Source organism: Tympanuchus pallidicinctus, unplaced genomic scaffold (assembly GCF_026119805.1).
Source record: "Tympanuchus pallidicinctus isolate F22 unplaced genomic scaffold, pur_lepc_1.0 scaffold32, whole genome shotgun sequence".
Lineage (NCBI taxonomy): Eukaryota > Metazoa > Chordata > Aves > Galliformes > Phasianidae > Tympanuchus > Tympanuchus pallidicinctus.
In genome coordinates this window covers 1,192,557-1,213,356 of record NW_026294750.1, presented here as the reverse complement: position 1 = coordinate 1,213,356, position 20,800 = coordinate 1,192,557, and the positions used below count along the sequence as shown (strand labels likewise).

General features: G+C 49.8%; 1 protein-coding gene across 10 annotated transcripts in view; it reads right to left on the bottom strand.

The window, feature by feature from the left end:
* ANKS1A (ankyrin repeat and sterile alpha motif domain containing 1A) overlaps positions 1-20,800 on the bottom strand; it is an 84,289-nt gene that overhangs the window by 37,275 nt on the left and 26,214 nt on the right. For 9 of the 10 annotated variants that reach the window (XM_052698307.1, XM_052698308.1, XM_052698310.1 and 6 more), the window contains 8 exons: positions 19,244-19,540; positions 18,610-18,685; positions 18,214-18,315; positions 16,846-16,941; positions 16,540-16,736; positions 14,630-14,719; positions 10,800-10,917; positions 3,854-4,431 (listed from right to left, as the gene is read on the bottom strand). In XM_052698307.1, the coding sequence (XP_052554267.1) occupies positions 3,854-4,431; positions 10,800-10,917; positions 14,630-14,719; positions 16,540-16,736; positions 16,846-16,941; positions 18,214-18,315; positions 18,610-18,685; positions 19,244-19,540 (1,554 nt within the window). Of the gene's footprint in view, positions 1-3,853; positions 4,432-8,162; positions 8,523-10,799; positions 10,918-14,629; positions 14,720-16,539; positions 16,737-16,845; positions 16,942-18,213; positions 18,316-18,609; positions 18,686-19,243; positions 19,541-20,800 lie in introns of those variants that run through there. The other variant, XM_052698315.1, reaches the window with a different exon arrangement.

Below are 20,800 nucleotides of genomic sequence, written 5' to 3'. Positions count from 1 at the left end.
CCCCCAGTTTCTTCCCAAGCAGCCTTAATCTCCTCCTGGAAGAGCTGCAGACACAGCAGCCACCTCACTTTGTGAAGCTGATGCTGGAACCCTCTGAGCCGTTCGCTGCAAATTCAGCAGTGGAGCTGCTCACTTGGTGGCTGGAAGAGGCCCTGTGTGGCCGTGGGGATCCAGGTCTGCAGCTCCTCAGCAGCACCCCTGTGCTCTGCCCCCAAAAAGGCTCCCCAAACCATTTGTCTTACCAATACCTCCAGTTCCATCCACCTCCAGCCTCACAGCACTGTCTGTGCATCAGACAGGTCAGCTCAGCTGATCTGGACAAACAGAGCCCAATTTATCTGCTATGTGCGTTCAGTGGCTGTCAATCGTCCTGCAAAAGCAACGCTGCGTGGGACGCATCTCCCAGATACCTGAAACACTGCTTTTAGGAAGCTGACAGCACAACAGGGGGTGGGGAGCACAGCCCAGCTCCTCTCCAGCCATCGCTGCCCCCTGGGGCCGCTGTAGCAGCACTAATTGCTCTCACTGTCAGGAGCCGCTTCCCCAAGGAGCAGAGCAGTTTGCTGATAAGCTGTAGGGTTGGGATCTCTCCTCCAGCACAGCCAAGCTCGGCTGCTCGAGGAATAGGAGGATTCAGAACTGCAACAGGAGAAAAGGAATGGTTCAACACCTCAACCTGGCCAAAAGCCATCAGGTCTTATGGGCCCGGAACAAAGCACGGCTGTTGTCCATCCCCCAGACTTCACTGAACTGCTAACAGAGGTTCATACCTGCCTTTCATCCAGGGAGGCTCGTGATGCTCGGGGGAAAGCAGCTCAGCACATCTGGGCCCGAGCCCTGCCAGGTGTGCTCACCTGCAGCAGCACCTGCAAAGGGACCCGGATGGATGCACAGAGCAGGCTGGCAGCAGGGCTGAGCCCCACTCCTTCAGGAACACAAACAGTTTATCCTCCTATGCAAAATTCATGGTGAGCGCCGCTCCTCTCACGGCTGCTCAATATTCATGAGCCACTTACACCAAACAAATTCACCACTTCAGCCCTCTGAGGGCAGTGCTCTGCAGCACACGTGGCTCCTCTCCCTGCCCTCACTTCCCAGGCAGCAGCAGGAGCAAGTTTTGATCCTCACCTCCAACAGTCCTCCTCTGCTCCCTGGGCAATACAGCGCTGTTTGCTTTGCTTATCTCTCTGCTTGCTTACAGCATCTGGGGCCACGGTGTGCGTCCCCCTGCACGCAGCTGGGCCAGGCCCTCAGAGCTGCTCAACAGGGAGCGGGGCTGAACGCTGCCAAGTGAATCACTCCTTCCCCAGCCCACCCTTCTGGCAAAGCTGCACCACCTCCCACTTCCAACAAAGGGCATTGGCAGCGGGCGGCTGCAGGGCCGTGACCCTTCTGTCCGAGCACAGATCTCCCTGTGCACGCTCACCCACGGCCCAGAGCGATGCTGGCTCTGCTTACAGATCCATCCATGCACAGACACAACCCGGTCCCCCCCCTCTCCCCCGTGCCCCGAGCAGACACACCTACTGCTGGCTGTGGGCAAAGCCGCTGCAGCTGCACACGGATCACTTTCCTCCTCGGCTGCCTGCATAAAGGCTATTAAAAGGAACAGAATAACGCCTATAAATCTGCCATTGTTCCCCCCAGCACAGAGGCAGTGGCTCAGTGAGGTTTTGTCAGCTGGGGAAATTCCGAGGCTGAGAGTCACGCTGGACTCAGGGCAGCTGCATTTCCTCCATTCAGGGAACTAATTAAATCTCCAGCAACATCACTTCTGCTAATGTTTAAATCTTATTGTCATCATTATGACCGGCCGGACCAGCCCCCTTCTGCACATACAAATCACTGCAAAAAAAACCCAAAACAACCCACAAGTTCCCTGCAGGTGCGAACCCAGCATTTCTCACCACCAACCACAGGAGCCTTGTGATATTCTACAGCAAGAAGCGGACTGGCCGCACGAATCGCCAACCAGCAGCAGCTCCATTTCATGCTATGCAAAAAACTGCTCTGCTTCACAAAGCGTGCCCCTCCTGCTGACAGCATCACAGAGCGCAAGAGCTGCACGTGCAGCAGGAGGCAGACAGACCCTGCACACTTCTGTGCGGAGTCTTAAGGAGCAAAGCCAGCGAAAGGCAATGAATCGCCAGCTGCCGGCTTGTCTCACTATGTTTAGCTTTGCAGAGAGTTTTCCAGTGGGAACCAGGATATTCTTCACATCTCACAGATGGGGAAACTGAGGCAGAGAGGAGGGAGACTTGTCTGGAATCAATGGGGAGGTCTGTGATTGCTAGGAGAGCCCGAGGCAAATCTAGCCATGGGGTTCTGCTACAGAGCAACTCCACGAGGTGTTCAAATTACCTCAGAAAGTGGGAAAACATGTAAAACCATCAGGTTTTGATCGTACCAATATTTTCACATTCGACCCGCTCCACTGCAGACAGATGGGAATTTTTCACATTCTTTCTAAATTTCCTCACCTAAACACGGCGCGGAGGAAAAGCAGATTTCCCTCCTGTGGCTCATTGGGCAGCACGGGCTGGGAGCCACGCTTTCTGTTTACAAGCAGGGAAGCAGATTTGCAGGCTCCCTTCTCCAAGCAGCGGAAGCACAGGCATGCTGAGCTCTGACCTCTGCTACCAGTAAAGCTGTGCAACTCTGCAAAGCCAGAGGCTCCTTTCCCTTTCAACATTTGCTGTAAACAGTTTGGTGAGGCACGAAAGGCACAGGGAAAGCTCTCCGCTCCTTTCAGATGTGCCTTCCGTTACAAAACCTTTCGCTAGCAGCTGCACTGCAACTAACCCAGCTAATTAGCAGCAAAGCCTCTGCAACCAAAACACCTGCAGAGGAAAATATGTATTTGGAGACGCATCAGGGAGAAAGCATGCGGACTGAAGGATGGGAGTGCTGAGGAACGATTCCCACTTCACTTTTATCCCTGTGGAATACCTCCGTCTTCCACCAAACGTGATTTTATCCCTGGGCTGGGGTCAGAGAGGCAGCTGAAGCACACGAGGGGCAGGCAGGAGGCACAGCCATCCCACGGGGCAGCCGTTCCCCTCTGCCACGAGCCCGGCACACACAGCCCTGACCCCCAGCACACGCCGGGGCCATCTATTTCCCTTCAGTGTACAAAGAGTGGTTCATGTGAGCTTATCTCCTCCGCAGCGCCGCCGCTCCACCAGCACAGAATCATCTCCAAAGAATGTTTCAGTAATGCTGCGGTGCTGGATTTCAGAGGGACACTTAATCTCGCCCGAGTGGTTCACCAGGGCCAACTTTCTGAGCATGAAATATTTAACTATCCACAGGCCTCCCGGACTACAATAAAGTGCCTTCTAACAAGCCTCCAAGATAACCATGTGAAGTAGGAGCTATTACATACATAAAACAGCTCAATTACTCTCTGCTCTCCAGCTCCGTGAGCCCAGGACACAGCTCACCCCCAGCAGCGGGGACCCAGGCACAAAACCTCTGCTCTGAATTCTGGGGGTCTGAAGGCGAAAAATTGGGAAGAGGGAGTCAGCATGAATCCATGAGGATCGCTGTTATCAATACTCCCTCATTTTGGGGGTGCTAAACTTATCTGGCTTGCCCTGCATTAAGTAACTTAAAAGAACAAAACCTTTGAAAAGCCCCCAACCCCTTGCAGTTCTGTTTCTCCGCACTCCAATTAAGGTGTTAAATGCCAAAAGGGAGCTTTAACCACTTGTAACTCAGCATTTCCTTCTGGCTGAGACGCGAATTAGTCAAAATAACGCGAACCACCCACGAGCCCCTCTGAAGACCTGCAGCAGAGAGGAGCTCACGCTGCACAGTTTCATCCCTGGCACAGCAGCAAACTCAAACTCACCTCATCCCACTCCGAAGCAAAGGACGGCGACTTCTCCAACCTCTTCTTCCCAGTGCTGCAGTTGGAGAGCGATTCGCTCCGGCTCCCCATGGCATCGTCCTCCGTTGGGGAGCAGGTCAGGAGGTCGGAGTCTGATTTGGACAAGCTGCGGCTGAGCTTGAGCTCGGCTTTGGGTTTGCTCCCCGGGTGGGTTCTGCCCACAGCACCACCTCTGTCCCCCTCGTCCTCGGCAGCGCCGGGGTGCTGGAGCACGTGGGGCGTGCCTACAGTTTCAGGATCCGCCCGGTTGACGTGAGCGTGTTGGACGGTTGCGTAGATTGCTTTCTGGTTTTGTTCTGGAGAGCCGGTCGGTGCTGATGCAGGGGCAGGTAAATCAGCATCCTCTAGCTGCATAGCAGGTGGGTGGCTCGCTGCTTCCACGCCTCCTTTCTCCGCGGAGGGAACGAGCCTGAAAGGGTCCTCGCTTATTTCACAGATGGGGGAAGAACCGTGAAGCAGCCCCGAGAACTGCTCCGGAACCTGGATGTCCTGGGTGTCTGCAGAGTCCTGGCTGCGGCCACCGCTGCTCCTCCTGTGGTCTTCAGGGGGATGAAAGCAAAGGAAGAAAAAAAAAGTTTAAAAGATGGAAGAAGCTGCGAAATTCCAGCTCTCCCTCTGCCCTCCCTCAGCGAGGGAGGGAGAGATAAAGAGAGAACAGTTCCGTATTGTTCCGCGTACTCAACTTGTACCCAAAGTCGTGGCATTTATGAAATTCCAAACACTGGCCTGATTTATGCAATCTGGCAGCTCTCCGTGTTGTTTTATTCCTGTTAACACTAACTATCAGGCCTTGCTATATAAGGCTAAGACAAGTGCTAAGTATATCCTGCAGAGAGAGCGAGCGAGGTAGGAGAAGCAGAGACGGAGCTCCTGGAACATCTGATACATTTCCATAAAGGCCAAAGTGTTATTTAGAGCGGTGCTCCCTGCTCTTGGCACCAGCTGCAGGGTGGGAAAAACTTCTGGACTGCAAACAACCTGCAAGTTCCAAAAGCTGCTCCCCAAAAAAAACAATGCCTTCCTCCCTCGTGGTTTCCGAGTTTAACCTCTCCTCCTTGCTCAGGGGAGAGAAATAAACAGTTTATGCAATAAAAAGCTCCATCAAAAAGGCTCTCTGCTGCAAGCTGAGCACTGAATGCTAATGCAGAAAGCTCTGTGCACGAGTGGCTGTCCCAGAAATGCGGCGCTGTTACTTGGTTACTGCTGTGCTAACATCCCCAATATCAGGTAAATCATCAATAATTGACCGGTCCCAATTGCCAGGTGTGTGCACCAACACACATACTCACCTCAGCCAGGTTGAACACGTGCATCTGAGCTGCACAAGCAAAGGTTAGAAAAGCAAGGAAACACAGCTCGCAGGTCCTGGGATCCCCACTACCTGCTTGTGGTGGCCTGCAGATTTTAACCACTTCCATTTACTGCCACAAACACTTGGGTGGGAGAACAACTAAAAGCACACTGCAGCACAGCAATAAAACAAAGCACCTCCGTAACGTGGCTCTGAAATATAAGGAGGGTATCTGGACATGAAGAGGAAACTCCTTGGTTTGCTGCTCTCAGGAGCTGGCGAAGGAACGCTCATCTCACTGAGCGAGGCGAACTGAACTGATCCATTTTGCTTCTCTTTAACAAGAAGCAGCTATTAGCAACAACAGTGAAATTAAGCTCCTTCCCCCCAGCATCCTTTTTGCACTAAGCTTGACCAGGTCATTTCCAAGCACATCTGGTTTTGTGGTGCATCCCCACACCAGAAATGAGGCAGGAAGGGCCTGAATCAGCCATTCATCCTCGCACGCCATGCAGATCCCGGGGTCTCACGCGCCCTGTGAGCGCCAGCCAGTCCTCACAGGCATCTGTTTACTCCACAGAAATGCAGAAAGCAGCTTGCTGGGTTGGCAGCTGAGTCAGGAACAGCAAAAGCCTGAGCAGAGGTTAACAGCCAGGGCAGGACGCTGGCAGACCTCGCTGCTCGCTGGCGTTAAGTGATGCTGGGGCTGATTTTGTTCCGGATCCTATGAGTTTGGGATTCCAGGACAATGAAGTAGTTGTTGATCATCTTACCATGGGTACACATCCCACACGTTCTGTGGCTGCAGCCACTGAGGGCAGGCCTCACTGCAAAGCCTCACCTGCACTGCGCCCAGCGTGGGCTGGGAGCGCCGGGAAGAAGTGAAGGTCAGGCTGTATTCGGTTGGTGTGCACAAAGATCTGAGGTTGTAATGCTGGAGAGAAAGCTCAGAATGGATGGGACCTGCTGTATACGTAGCAGAGACCAGTGTAAGAAAGTTACAGATCCTGAAAGAGGGACTGGACACAGGCGCATTACCCTCTAATGGACTGGAAGGAATTGGATCCTTTACCAATTCAACAGCCCTCCCTCTTCTCCTCACCTCTCCCGTGTCCCAGCTTAACCTCCACTGCCATTCCTGCTGAATGCAGTGAGGCAGCTTGGAGAAGTTTGTGCCACGTGCTGGGTGCAGCCAGAACAAAGTGCTCCAGAGCTCACAAAGGGGCTCCTGTTGCACAGAAATCACAGCCGCCCATTCAAACTCCAGACGATGGAGACAGACTCTGAAATACAAGAGAGCTGCCAGGGAAGGAAGGGATGGAGCAAAGGGAACAGCACTCGCAGAGAAGATGAGGAACGTCTTGAAAGAGACATCTCAGAGCCTGTAAGGCTGCCCCAAAAGCTGCAGGCAGAAGAACACACGCAGGATGGGAGGAGCAGCCTCACTCCTTTTTACCATTGAGCTGCACAGGGGGCTCTCCCCAAAACAATTTTACTTTTTGGGGTTTCAACTCAAGGTGCCCCAGGGTGGGAGGAGAGGCCAGAGCCAGTGCTCTCCAGTGACCACAGGCCTTTTCAGGCCGTGTACATTTTTTGGGTAAGTTGCTTATGCAATTCAGCCAATGATCATGGCAAAAAGATGAGCAGTATTCCCTTTTAAAGTACACATTGAAACAGGGCAAGGAGAAAATAATATCTAAGGGCTAGGAAAGCAGAGAGAGTCCAGGTCCATCCATCTGCGGTACTCCATGGGATTTAGGAACTTTTATCTACCTTTGAAAGCATCCCCATCCAGTTGCACCTTTTCACTCGCAAAAAGGGAGTCGTTCTTAAATATGGATTTGAGCTCAAGTCCCTTGGCTGGTTTCACACCCAAGCACAGCTGAGTTCCTCAGCCAGCTCCTGCTGCAGGATTCACCCACAGAAGGGTTTGCTCCCACTGCACAGAGCGCATTTCCAGGCACAGACTGTCTGCTTCCCAGGAAGGATTCAATTACATGCTCTCCTGCCAGCAGCTTGATGATCCCAGATATGAAGCACTTCCCTAACACCAAGCTGCAGCCACATTGCCTCCAGCAAGTTTGTTTCCCTAGATATCATCAGGAGGGTTTGTTTCATGCCCCTGGATCAGGAGAATCAAGCTGTTATTGCAGCCGCTCTCTGCTCAAGCTTCCCAACCTTAGAATTTAGCAAGGACATATTCCAGTCTCTAATCTTCACCTACAAAAGGCTCTCTGTGCTACATCATGTAATTTGTCAGGTGGTGAGCATGCAAATCCAGCTCCTGTGGCATAAAAGGCTGCAGCAGAGAGGAAAGCTGGCCTTTAGAGTACTACTTTAGAGGTGCAAAAATAACCTTCAACTGCAGTAAAATAGAAACACAAAGGTTCATTTACATAGCGAGGTACTGCATGTGAAATTCAGAAATGTATCTCCATCACCTCAGTTGTTTGAGACAAAATTTATCCTCCAAAAGCCACCTAAACTTGTGGTCGTGTGCACTCCCTCCCCCACTGCCCTTCAAGAAAGTGAAGGGAAGGAATGCTGTCCTCGTGTTACCCTGCATGGAGGTTCCTCAATACATTGTGACAACAGAAATGCAGGCTTGGATCAAAGACATGGAGACAGGATCTGTCCTACAGTGACAACAAAATCAGAGGAGAGCAGTCAGTCCTACGTTACCATTCATCTCAGAGCAAACCAAGAAACTTCCATTCCTACCCAGCCCTGTGTGCCCACACGTTCTGCCCAGCTCACAGTCAAAATCCCCCCGAAGCACATTTTGTCCTTTGTGATTGGGTCAGTTCAGATATCTGGTCTAGAGAACAGCGACACTTCTGGCACCACCACTGAGGAAAGCTCCAGCAGGAGGAAGGGTGAGCTGAGGACCTCAAGCTGGGCTTGCTATGGCAGCACGCCAGCAGGAGCTCAACAAGCACCAACAGCTGATAACCACCATGAAGAGCCATTCAGTCCTACCTGAGGCTGCTGACAGCACTGGCCGATGGCCCTCCTCAGAAGCAAGACACACATCCACACTCAGAGGTGTTTTCTGCATTCATCCTCCTTCAGTCTCTCCCTACACGCAGCAGGAGTTGTACAGTCTCCTCCCCATCAGTCCATGCACACTTCACCACTCTTGGCTTATTTTCAAGTCCTGTTACAAGGTCTGACAGCCCTGACTTCATGCGTGAGACTGCACGTAGTTTCCTTACCAAAGAGATGGGAAAGCATTTGGCTCAAACTGCTTCTGAGACTCTGCCCGAAACAATCAGCCAACTTTTCCTAGTGCTCCAGCATGTGACAGCAAACTGCTGCAACATACACAAAAGGCAACCAGAGCAGGGCAGATAATGCCACATTCATCTGGTCACTGGACACAAGACAACTTGCAGCAAGGGGAACAAAGGCAGCTATCACATATGAAAGACACCATTAAAAACAGCGTGCTTGCCACTCTGCCTGGCAGCTGCCCTGAAGAGCACATCAGAGTCCTTCTCTTCTGACCAAAGGCTCCTCCAGAAGTCACCAAGCAACATCTGGAAGCACAGCCTCTCAGATCGAGGGCCAAGCAGCAATTCCAAGCCATGTCTCAGTCTGCTCTTTGTCCTGGAGCTGAGCTGCTGCCTTTGATGCTCCAGGACCCCTCTGATCCAGAGGTGGAAAAATTCTCCAACACCTCAATTTGGTCCTTGGTCCCTTGCTCAGCCCTCGCTTAACTTCTGCCAACAAGACTGCACTACTTCCCAAACGCCCTCTCTCCCCACATCAGCACATACTCACGTTTCAGACTCAGCTACATCTGCTTCCCCATGTCCTCCTAGCATCTGACCTCAGCTACTGCGAGAGCTGAACATTTGCTTTTGTGTAAGGCAGGAGATTTCAAAGCTGATCCGCTCTTCCAGAGCAGTTAGGAAACATCCTGTGCAGAAAGAAACTACCTGTGGCTGCTGTGAGGGAGGAACAATACAGGGGGGGGAGGGTGGGAGAGAAAAAAGAAAAAAAAAAGGGAGTAACTACCAAACAGCTGCTTCATTTCCTACTGGGGTCATGAAACCCGAAGCAGGTGAAAGATGACATGGGGTCCTGGCAAAGATCTGCAGCTCCTGCAGAGCACAGACACTGCCACACGTGCAGCCATGCTGCAGGGAGCTCTGAGTTGCTTTGGAAAACAGCTGCTACCTCTGGAGAACAGACATGAGAGGGTCACAATAATCTCCACATTCAGCACTACAAGGAGAGCAGTGGGAAATGCCCCTGCTGAGCTTCAGCAGTACACAAGGTGAGAAATACATTGGAGGGGCCCCTTCGGAGCAGCTCCTCACCTGCATCAGATCAAAGGCTCCTTCCTCTCACACTGGTTATAGCTCTCCTGTATTTAAGGAAGTGAGCATGTCCTAGAAAAAGAGAAAGCTCTCCTGCGTTCCTTGGATTCCCCCTCCCCCCACAACAGTGGAAAGGGCTTTAGGCTCCTCACAAACACAGTTACAATGAATCTCACATTAAGATGCAATTGGTAGCCATAGAATGGAGAAGAGGCAGCTCACACTTGAATGATCAGCAGTAGCTGCACTGGAAAGATCTCCTGAAAGATTCTGGTTCAATGGCTGTTGCCCAGGGACTATTCCCTGGCTGAGACTGCAGAGTGCCAACCTGAAAAGCATCCGAACTTTGCCTCGGGCTGCAAGTGGCTTTGGCAGACACTGGTGGGAAAACAATGACCTCTTGTGCCACCCCATCCAGGCCAAGAGTGCAGCAGGACTCAAGGAAGGAACACTACCATGCTGCAAGGGAAAGCAGAACTGAGAATGCTGCTGCTCTCACAGGGAGTCAGAGAGGCACCACAGCGACTCTGCGTGATCCTCAAAATGAGATGGGTTCTGGGTTGAGAGTCCAAATTGAATCCTTCCAAATTCCTGCTCAGAAGTTTTGAATAAAGCAAGGGATATCTCTGCTTCAAACAAATCTTTTGCTGTTGTTGAAGGGGAGCCAAAAGCCCAGAGACAGCCAAGGTGTTTGCAAATCCCTGCAAAGCACAGAAGTCCCTCTGGGACAAGAGAGCCAAGTTCAGTACCTAACCTGGTCACATAGGGGAACTGCAGCCAGATCCAGAGAAGAGCTTGCTCTGCACATGTTTAGTTTCATCATGTGTTAGTTTACATCTCCATTTAGCTTTAATACACAGCAGAGTGTTGTTTTTATTACCAGGACAGGCAGGCTGATCATCTGCTGATACAAACATGCAACACCAGCAGGTCTCTAAGCTCAGCTGGATGCAGAGCACGGCTCATTCAGTGCTTGCATTGCTTCATCTCACTCCCAACAACACTGCACTGCCTTCCAACTCTGCCCTGACAGTGCACAGTATTCATTTATGTTCTAAGTTACCACTGTGGGTCCCTGCAAACTCTCAGCTGTCAAGAACAGCGGATTTGCTTTTCCTCTGTGTACATTTTGCACAGGAACGTTTAGATCTCTCCATTATAAAAGGGAAGATCACCAGGAAACAAAACAATTGCAATACAGAGTCCAGACGCCCCACCCCACAGCTTTTAATTGTTCCAAGTGCTCTGCCCTCCGTGTTTTTGCACAGTGCATTTTGGGATGGTCACTTACCTTTTGTTTTTCTATCCACCGCCACTGGCTTTTTAGTCTCCGCTGTAAGCAACAGCTCATAAGGGTGCTCCTCTTCCTCAGCTCCACTTCCTCTGCTCTTTCCTCGTGCAACAGTGGCCTAATGAAAAACAGCATAAGCAAAGCGGTGCAATTTATTCCTGCAAGGCCTCTTCATGCCATGGTTTAAGCATGGAATTGGCAGAGCCAACACCTTTGTAGTGGACAAAAACATAAAACCAAAACATAACCAAATTAAAAACAAATCCACAAAGCCCAAAAGACAGAAGATCCCCAAAGACCTTTATTTTCTAGTAGTTAAGGCTGCTGACAGCTTTCTAGCACTGACCAACTGATTTTCTGTGCAAGGTCTGCAGACAGCCCGGGCAGTGAGAAAAGAGCTGAGCACATTATTCCTGTTCAGCCCAACTCAGACTTGCTGTTGCTATTGGAATTTGCATCGTCATTGACTATTTAACTACTGGCCCTATTAGGACGTGGCTAGAGGAAAAAAAAAAATCCACAGCACAATATAAAATTAATCCCTGCCACCTTTTTGGAAATCAGATCTAGCATGCCTAACCTCAGGACGTACATCGTACTGAGGTCTACAAGGGCCTCAGGCAACAGTGCGTAAACCGAGCTGAACCTCAGGACGCACAGCAGTGACTGTGAAATCATTTAAATCCCCCAAAGCCTCTGCTGAGAGCTCGTTGGTGACACTGGCAGAACCTGCACAGAGCTGCCCTGGAAAGTCACTGCCGTGTGCAGGGAGCGCTGTTACTGCAGGTCTGCCCAGCCCACGGGTCACCCACTGCCCTTTGGGAGCCACCTGTGCCATCCCAGCACCAGAGAGGTTCCAGGCACCCTGCCCGCCTGGCAGCTGCCTCTCAGCACCATCTCCTGGTCACTCTGGCTGCAGTCCTGTCCCACGCCCCCGTGTGCCTCTAACAACTCAGGCAGCCCAGCAGGAGCAAATCAGAGCCAGAGAGTGAGCAATCCCTGCCTGCTGCCAGGACAGGGAAGGATTGGTTTGCACACAGCAGCCCCCAAGGAAGGCTCCTGCACTGCTCGGATTCCTGGAACTGCCCTTGTCTAGACAGCAGACTAAGAGCTGCCTCCAATTTCTTCCCCTAGGAGGAAGCATCTCTTTCCTCAAGGGCAAATAGGTACCTACCTGGCTGCGACCTAACCAGGACACCTGGAGGCCTTTTAGGGAGGCTTGGAAACGACACAAAGTCCTGCATCCCTGTGTCGGTCCAGCTGGCTTTTAAATCAGCTTTGTAATGGGAGGAAGCAGGTCAGGCACAAGGAAAGTATTTGTTCTATAAGCTTTGAGACGAGCTGTCAGGCACACCAACTCCTTCTCAGGTGAAAGAGCTCATAATGAGCAAATTAAGGCAAAAGACTTCTGAGCAGATGGTGGCACAAAAACATCAGACTGTAACAGTAGGTATCAGGCTCTCGCCAGAGATCTTGGAAAAATACTGCACAGCAGCAGCCTGGCAGAACAGTCGTAGCCTGGACCTCCAGCCAGGCATTAGTGCACTGCTAAGGCTCCTGCAGATGATGACTGCTGCACTGCCCTCGTTCAAATGCACTGAATGTATTTGCAGAAAGAAGCTTCCTAGCCACATGCAGTTCCCAGCTTTTGCTTCGTAAAGGTCAGGGTGTGCAATCCTGGGCCTGATGACACTTCATTGTCTCAACTTCTCATTCTTCCAAAGCCTCAAATACAGTCTTAAGTTAAAACTGAATTAAAATGAAATCAGTTGTTTGCAGGAGAACTGTGCTTACTCTGCAGGTAATGCAACCAAGTAAGTAAGGAGATCATCAACGCTTTCATCTGTTTCATCTTCTATTTATTTATACATATTGGTTAGTGCTCAAGAACCATTCACTATCACCAAAACCTACAAATAAGCTGTTAGCAGTGAGCGTGCCCTATAAAGTGTACTTAATCCACAGCAGGGGACTTGGTGAAAGACTTTTTAAAGGCTCTTTCATTTCTCTCTCCTCCCCCCCCAGCACTGCAGAGAGAACTGCTGAATGGTCATGGTGCCTTTCGCCTGCATTTCCTTTCTGGAGATGAGTAGCAAAGAAATGAAACTGAAGTTTAATTTGACAACACAGAACCTTTTTTCAGCCACAAACCCAGAAGGTTTCTGCTGATAGGGAAGGAGGGCACTCGGGCACCTTCCAAACAATCAGCTCTGTTGCCTGTTTATACTTAACGTTTTTCCACAATGGAAGTTCAGTTTCTTGTTTGTGCACATCTGCTTTGACTGATAGCCCCATCCTGGCAACGGAACAAAAGGACTGCTTTTAAGAGCACAGTTTGGCCCAACCCCACAGCATTGGATGACTAAGTGCCCTGGCCCTAATGTGAGAACATGTTCTGAAGATGGGCGATCAGGATGCTGCTCTGAGAAGCTTACAGCAATCCCTAAGCTCATTCCTGTTGGTGCCTGCCCAACACAGAGAGAACATGTGAAAAATACAACAACCAATCAATTGCACCCAAACTGCTTTCTGGGTAGATCTGAAAGGCCACTGCCATGCAGCTACACTCACCGTGTGCACTTCTTATCAATAAAACAAATCAAGATTTCCCTAGTGAGTCACTTTGTGCACAAGTAATTGGCAGCAGGACTTCCTTTAATGGACCACATTTCCAAAGCCTTCAACGGCAGGACAACACAGCAGGTGCTTTGTAATTAAATATGGCAAAGTAACTCAGCAGGAACAGCCAATGCATGCTTCCCTCATGTTTACTGCCATAAACAAGTCCTGCTTTTCAGTTGTACCACGACCTGCCAGCCAGCTCTCCTCTCTGGTTATCATATGCTGGAAAACAACAGCAGTGGAGTCCACAATTTGGCATCCCAGTCCTGCTGTTTGTGCACTGGTTGCTGTTCCACTCTATGTAAAGTCAGTCCTATTACAGCACACTGCGTTTACTTCTATCCTGTGTAGACTTGACATACTTCAGAAAACAGATTGCATTTATGTCTCATAGGAACTTCAGCACATCAACACATGCAAAGCAAAGGCTCTGCTGAACTGGAGTCTGCTCCAACAGCCAAAGGCAGCAGACACTTCATTAGTTTCACATGCACCTCATTGAATTTGGAAAAGGAAATCCTCAAGATTTGTGTTCGCATTGACTTCCTGGGTGCCAACAGAGATTGCCAAGACATTTGTGGTTTCCTGTCCTCACAATGAGTGCTCCCAGAGAGCCCTCAGATCTGAGGTTCATAAGCTAGTGAATAAAAAATGAGCCATAGGAAGCCCAGGAGCAAGAACACAGAATAAGAGAGCTCTAATCAAAAAGCAGCTCCCACACACTGCCCTCTGCAGAAGACAGCTTCATCATATGCTGGGCCAGAACCTTGGCTGAATTCAAGACCCTGAGCCCTGCTCACGTCAGTGGGACCAACGAGCCCACTGCACAGCTGGAAGCACAGAGGAAGCAGGAACTAACACTTGAGACTGAAGCCCAGAGGGTGCAGAAGTATTCAGTGGGATCATTACAGGCGGGCAACAGTCCACATCCCAACGTGATTCAGAAAAGTCTCTTCCTATGGGAGTTCCCAGCCAAGAATAGGAAAGCAAGGCTGAAGGTCAAAACAGAGGTGCCCTGGAAGAACCACACAAAGGAAGTTCCCATGGCAAGTGATAGCAGCAGTGCTGGAATAATAATAAGAAAACACTTCCCGACTCAATTTGCAAGGAAAGCAATATTACAACTGCTTCCACCCAAATCCAAATGATCATAGAGCTGGTCTTTAAGCCTCGTTGCAGCAAAGCAATCCAGCTGCAGCCTCACATACCTCACAGGAAGCACCATGGCCCATCTTCTCCGTGTGCTGCTCCTCTTCTTCATCAGGCGGTGGTTTAGCAGGGGGGGGTGGACGCTCTCTCTGCAGTTCAGAAGACCACTGTCAATCTCTGTGGTAAAGTCCATCCCCTTTTGCTTTCTGACACTACAGCCACACTGCTGGGAGCACAGCGTGCTGAGCACCTCCTCACATTCATTTGAGCAGAGCAGATGATGAATTCCCAGCAGCACAGAGCTCCCAGTGCTGCCTTCCCTCCCCGCTCCAGCAGGACACCAGCCCTGGCAGAGCCCTTTGTGTACAGGGACCAACTGCAGCACACTGCAAGGGCCACCACTGATCATGCACACCTCTCATTCCAGAGCAGTAAGTGCACAACAGCTCAGACCTGCAGGAGCATCAACCATGCTGAGGTGGGAGGTGGTGTTGACACAGGTTTGTTTCATTAATTAAGCCAGTTCATTCAGATCCAGACTGGCATCTCTAGAGCAGAGCACTGCACGGATAAGATCAATAATGAACTCATTATGATGTGTAGAAAGGGACTTCTCATTGTGCTGCTACTCACTTGTGTCTTAATGAAGCAGTAACAGGAATAAGTGATTCCAGAAGCATCTTTTTAATGAAAACCTCTGGAGATCAAGGAGACAGCGCTGCACTGCATTCCTCAAATATCCCAAGATTGCCCGCAGGCAGTTAGAGCTGCACTGTCTTGTCTCCACACAGAGCTAAAGACGTCTCAGCTCCTGCCCTGCAACAGCTCCATCTAATGGCTAATTGAAATAGAAAGTGCTCATTGCAAAAGGCCCGAGCAAGTTTTGGGATAAACTCCAGAAAGCTGCTAAAGCAACTCCCTCCTTCTTCTCCCTTCTCACTGCAGTTCAGCCTCTCATCTTGCCTGATAGAGCTGAGCTTACTTCACATCAGCCACTATCAACACAAGACAGTACTCAGATGGATAAACACCACTAAGATCTAGTTTAATAAGCAGCACCTGCATCTTGTACTGCATTCACTAAACAAGACATCTGGACAAAACGTCCACCTTCTGAAGGTTTTGCTTCATTTCTGCTACATTTGCAAACTGCAGGGAAAGGGATGCACCTCTTCACAGAGGGAGAGGAAGCATGGGTACAGTGCCACCCACAGTGCAATTGGCCATTGCTGCTTTGCCCTTTGTCCAAAAATTCAGGTTGTTTTTGCAAAGCCTTTTCTATAGAAACAAAGCCTGAAGCTGACACAGCATGCTGCAAGGCCAGCTTCCCATCTGCCCCAGAGCAGCATCACTATGATTGCTAAGGAGGCAGCAGATGCAACTAACAGAAGGTGAGGAAGAGGAGATAGTTCCAGGAGCTTTGTGTTGCCTTGTAAAGCCTTGAGTACCCTCTACAGATCTCTGCAAGTAATACACAGAACATATTTTTGCTGCTGGTTTACTGCAGGATATTCCTAAAGATGATTTCTCGAGAACCTTCTCTTGGGCAAAGCAAAAGAGAAATGCTACACAGAAGTTTCCAAAGCTTTTTCTAGGTAATAAGGTTGCCCTTCAGGTAATATTCTGACAAACCAAAACTCACAGAGACTGTCAAAAAACATAAGGGTGCAATGCTGGGTAAAACCAGGCACACCAAAATGACTGTGTGCCGTGCAGGAATGGAGATATGAGTAACAGTGACCTACTTGTGTTGCCCTGTGTTGAAAGTGGCTGATGGGAAGAAATAATCCCAGTTCTAACACAGATGTGGGCACCGTGAACAGGCACAGAAAGCAGAGGTGCCTGCCTGCTCTGAGCAATGCCAGGGGTAGCTTTCAAGATTTCTTCAAGCTGAGGAATTGGCACAGCCTGCTGCGCAATCATGGCAAGAGAGAAGTTATCTTTCTAAGGCAAGCACACAGCTACATACAGGCCTGACTCCTGCTGCTTTAAGGCCAGCTGCTTCCACTTCCTTATTCACAGACTCTCTGTCTGAAGACTTCCCACTGGCAAGGCTGTCCAGGGAGTGACAGGACGTTGCGTTGTACAAAGCTTCATATGGGCTTTCCTCTTCTGGGTTCACATCAAAGTCTATGATCAGCTCTGTCACTGCTTTCTCCACATCACCTGTGAGAGGAAGGGAGGAAAGAAGAGCATCACTGGTGGTCTCCATCCTCTGAAGGTCAGTGTTGGCAGGAGGAGGAGTGGCCGTGGCCCCTGGGGTGCACCAACCTACCCTGAGGGATCCAGCACGCAGGGTCGGTGCTTGGAGCAGGCGGTGCCTGCGCTGTCTTGTCTGCAGCTTTGGCACTTTTCTTCCCAGTCGTGTAATCTGCAACGAGGTGGGGCAACAACAAGGATCAGTTTCTGGCCATCTAGCTTTATCTCCAGCAGATGGGATTTTCTCCCTTGTGGATGGGAGACCAACTGTCAGCATTAAGTCTCCAAAAAAAATAACCAAAGGACATTACTGAAACTCGCAGCTCAGATCCTGAAATAGAACCAGTCGACCTCTTTAATCACTTGCACAAGGTTAAGAAGGATCCTTTGAACTTCTACAGACGCTTTAATCAGAAAGCTGCAAAGCTCCTGGAGCGACAACTTGAAGGAGCAGATGACTCGGTGCTCTGAGCACAGGCTGCAGCACTAAACAGATGCAGTCTGGTCTTCTGGGGTCATAAAGCAGCAGAGAAGCTAGCTCTAGCTGCAGTCCCCAAACCACAGACCAAGCCAGAAACAGTAAGCTTGCACGAATGAAATCAGACAGCACCATCTCACACAGCTCACTTACAGGAGCAAACTGTCAGCATTTACCTGCAAGAGGTTCGGTTTTAAAGCCCATCTATGTCTTCAGTTTCAGTACAGAGATGATCCTGACCCGCCTCACAGACAAAGTTTAATTAAAAGTCCACAAAGAGCTTTGAACCTGTAGAGCTCTCAAATGCTGAGCAGGAATAATACACATCAGTTGCATACACTTCTGATCTTTCTCCCCACAGATGACAGGAAATTGAGATAATGTAATTACAAGGTAGGAGTTGAGCTAACATGCCACTCTTCATTCCCTAATGTGGGCAGATACAAAGGGCCAAGATCCTTTCTAAACCACAAGTAATCAAGGTTCTCTTCTGGAAATCTCATCTGCAGAAATCCATGCCCAAGCTTCACAGTGAAGCGAGAAGTAGGAGGTGGGATCAGTGGGTGACTATTTGCCTACAGACACATAAAACAGACTTAATCCAAAACCATATCTAAAGCTATTACTTTGCATTCTGCAAGCAGATTTAGGCTACCCTTAATTTTAATTTACTTATAAAGCGAGTTGAACAAAGCTCAATTAAGCCCATTTAAATTGTAAAAGTGATGCCTCGCTCTTCCAGCAAAGAAGTTAATCCCCCTTCAATCCACTCCTGGAAGTCCTCCTGCCCCCTGCTGCAGACACCATCCACCTGAGCAGTGCAGCGTCGTTTCTTCCCACACCCTGAAGATTCTCACTGACTTGCAGCTCCTTTGCGTTCAACACTTTCCAGACCCTCACCTTGTACCTGCACAGGCACAATTTGCACTCTAAACTCTTCCCTCCTGCCCCCACATTGCTGCTTACCTTCAATGAGAGCTGCTATGTGTTGACTTTTCTGAGAAGGAAGCTCCCTCACGATATCCAGAGCCGTCAGGCCTCTGTTATCCTTTATGTTCACATCAATACCTATAGCAGTAGGTATAGAGGAGGCAAAAGCAAGAACATTTTCGAACAAGCACAGATTTACATCTTTCATCAAGTCACAGCTTGCACACGTTCATCACTGGGAGGAGCTAAAAAATGCTCAGTAGAAGCAAACCTAAAGCCAGATGCCAAGGGATAACCTCTCCTGTAACTCCCCCTGAGGAACAGCACTTTGGTACTGATTGGAGAAAAGTGCTGTCACTAAAGAGGGATTTCCTCAGGTTGTGGTTGAAGGGCTCACCACGTTACTGTTTCAGAATGGGATCATTCTCTCACCTGCAGCCAGCAATATTTGTACCACATCTGTCTTGCCAAACAAAGCAGCTTCGTGCAAAGCACTGCCTTTTTCAGTCTGCAAATTAAATGAAAAATAGCATGAAGCTAGATGGGGGGAGTGCTGATGGAGGAACTTTCAGAAGGTTACAGAAGCAATAAATACACTGCATCGTATACAAAGAGGACAAAGTATTGACATTATTACAACACTGAGAATTCGGAGCAGAAAATGGAGACTGCCTCTTTGCAAAGAGATGCAGGCTCAGAGTTAGCGACCAAGAGAAGGCTTTCTAAAGCTTAGAAGAAGGTCACGTGCTGGAAAGGAAATGGTTTGCTTCCACTCTACCGAGAGCTCACAGTCTTGCAGTGCAGAACAGCGTAGGCAGAGGAGTTTTCCTCCCTCGCTATGCATCTGTGGCTCTTCACCCAACTAACGAGCAAGCACTAAGCATGCACTGCACCAGGATTCCTCTGAGCGGCCTCCCAGAGGAACAAGCTGAACAAGCAGCCTGGAGGAACCCAAAGCCAACACTCCTCTCCCACACAGGATCCCTATGGAGGACGAGGAGCCCTCCTCACAACCACAAGGCTCCCAGCAGCCAGAGCAGCCCCTCACACCCCCCACCCCAGATACCTGGTAGTTGCTATCCATGCCAGCATCCAGGAGGACGTGGACTACGGCTTTGTGACCGTTCCTCGCCGCCAAGTGCAGGGGAGTGTGTTTCTTTGTGTTGCAGCTTAAAAGATTGGGGTGAGCGTTCAGCAGCATCTTCACAACCTCCAGCCTCCCGTAGAGAGCGGCCAGGTCCAGGGGGGTCTCAAACTTGTTGTTACGCATGGTGGGGTCGGTGAGCTCCTCCAGGAGGACCTTCACCACCTCGGTGTGGCCGTACTGTGCGGCGCAGTGCAGCGCTGTCTCGTTGTCATTGTTCTGGGGGGGGTCAGAAAGGCCAACGTGTCAGAATTGGGAAAGCAGAGCCGCGCCGTGCCTCGCTCAAACCATTGAAGTTTAAATGCAAAAACAAGACAAAAAGCAGTCAGGAAGCAAAGAGCCCGGTTTGAACTGGAGCCTGGAGCAGTGCTTTCACCATGCCAGTACCAGGCACAGACATCCCCTGAGGAGCTCACCCAGTGACCCACCCAGCAAAGCTTCAAAACCATTCAGAATAACTGAGCTTCGCTCAGATGTGAGGAATCTGCTCTGTGGGAATTGGTGCTCTAGATGGAGTAGCCTGTTTTCAGAGCATGGAAACCCAAAGGAAGAGCCCACACTGAAGCTTAAGGGATTGTCGTGCTGTATCTGGATGGCCATTAATTCCTCTGGCCCTTGGGAAAGCAGTCTGTTATTAGCTGGCAGCATCCCTTACTTTGGGGTGCCACCAAAATAAAAGACTGCAATACATGCCACACCAACTGCACCATGAACTCTATCTGCTGTCACTTGTCATCATTTCAGATTTAAACTTCAATTGTTTCAATCCTACTTATCCTAACAGCCTCTGCAGTTCTGAAGCTTGCAAGCTGGCCATTTTAGAGAAAGAGTGCATGCAGCTGCGTGCAGTTTGCAAATTAGGAGTTTAGCAAACGGTGCCACTGGGCTGTTCCACTAACAAGCCCTCATCATCAAGGTCTCAGGTCAACTGGAGGGAAGAAACATTGGAGCAGCACATGAAAGCCAGACCCAACTAAGGCATGCAGAGCTGGGCAAGTTACAATCAGCAAAGTGCTGAGATGAGCAACCCCACGTTTCATTTCCAGGTGCAAAATAGGAACGTTGCCAGATTTAAGGGTCTTCTCTTTTTTTTTTTCCCCCCCCTTTCAAATTAAGTTCATCTCAAGCTTCTAGTTTCACTCCTGTGTAATTATACACAGAGAAGTTTCAGTTCAGGAACTAAAGGACTAAGTTAAGGGTGTAAACATGTATGCAATTATTTGACCCCAAGTGACTTCAGCACAAGTGTACCACATTCAAGCCTCAGCTGAGAGAACTCTGTCACTTTAAGAACAAATTAATAACACGGTGTCTTAGCTAGAAAGTCTACTTTAGAAAATGAATTTGACCAGAACCTCCATTGATGCTTTGAGAGCGAAACCACCCCTTTTGTGGCTTTTTTTTTAATACTACCCTGTAGGAGCGGTCAATATTTTGCACCATTTCACAAGCATGCTGCAGAGCTTGCTTTGCTGCACT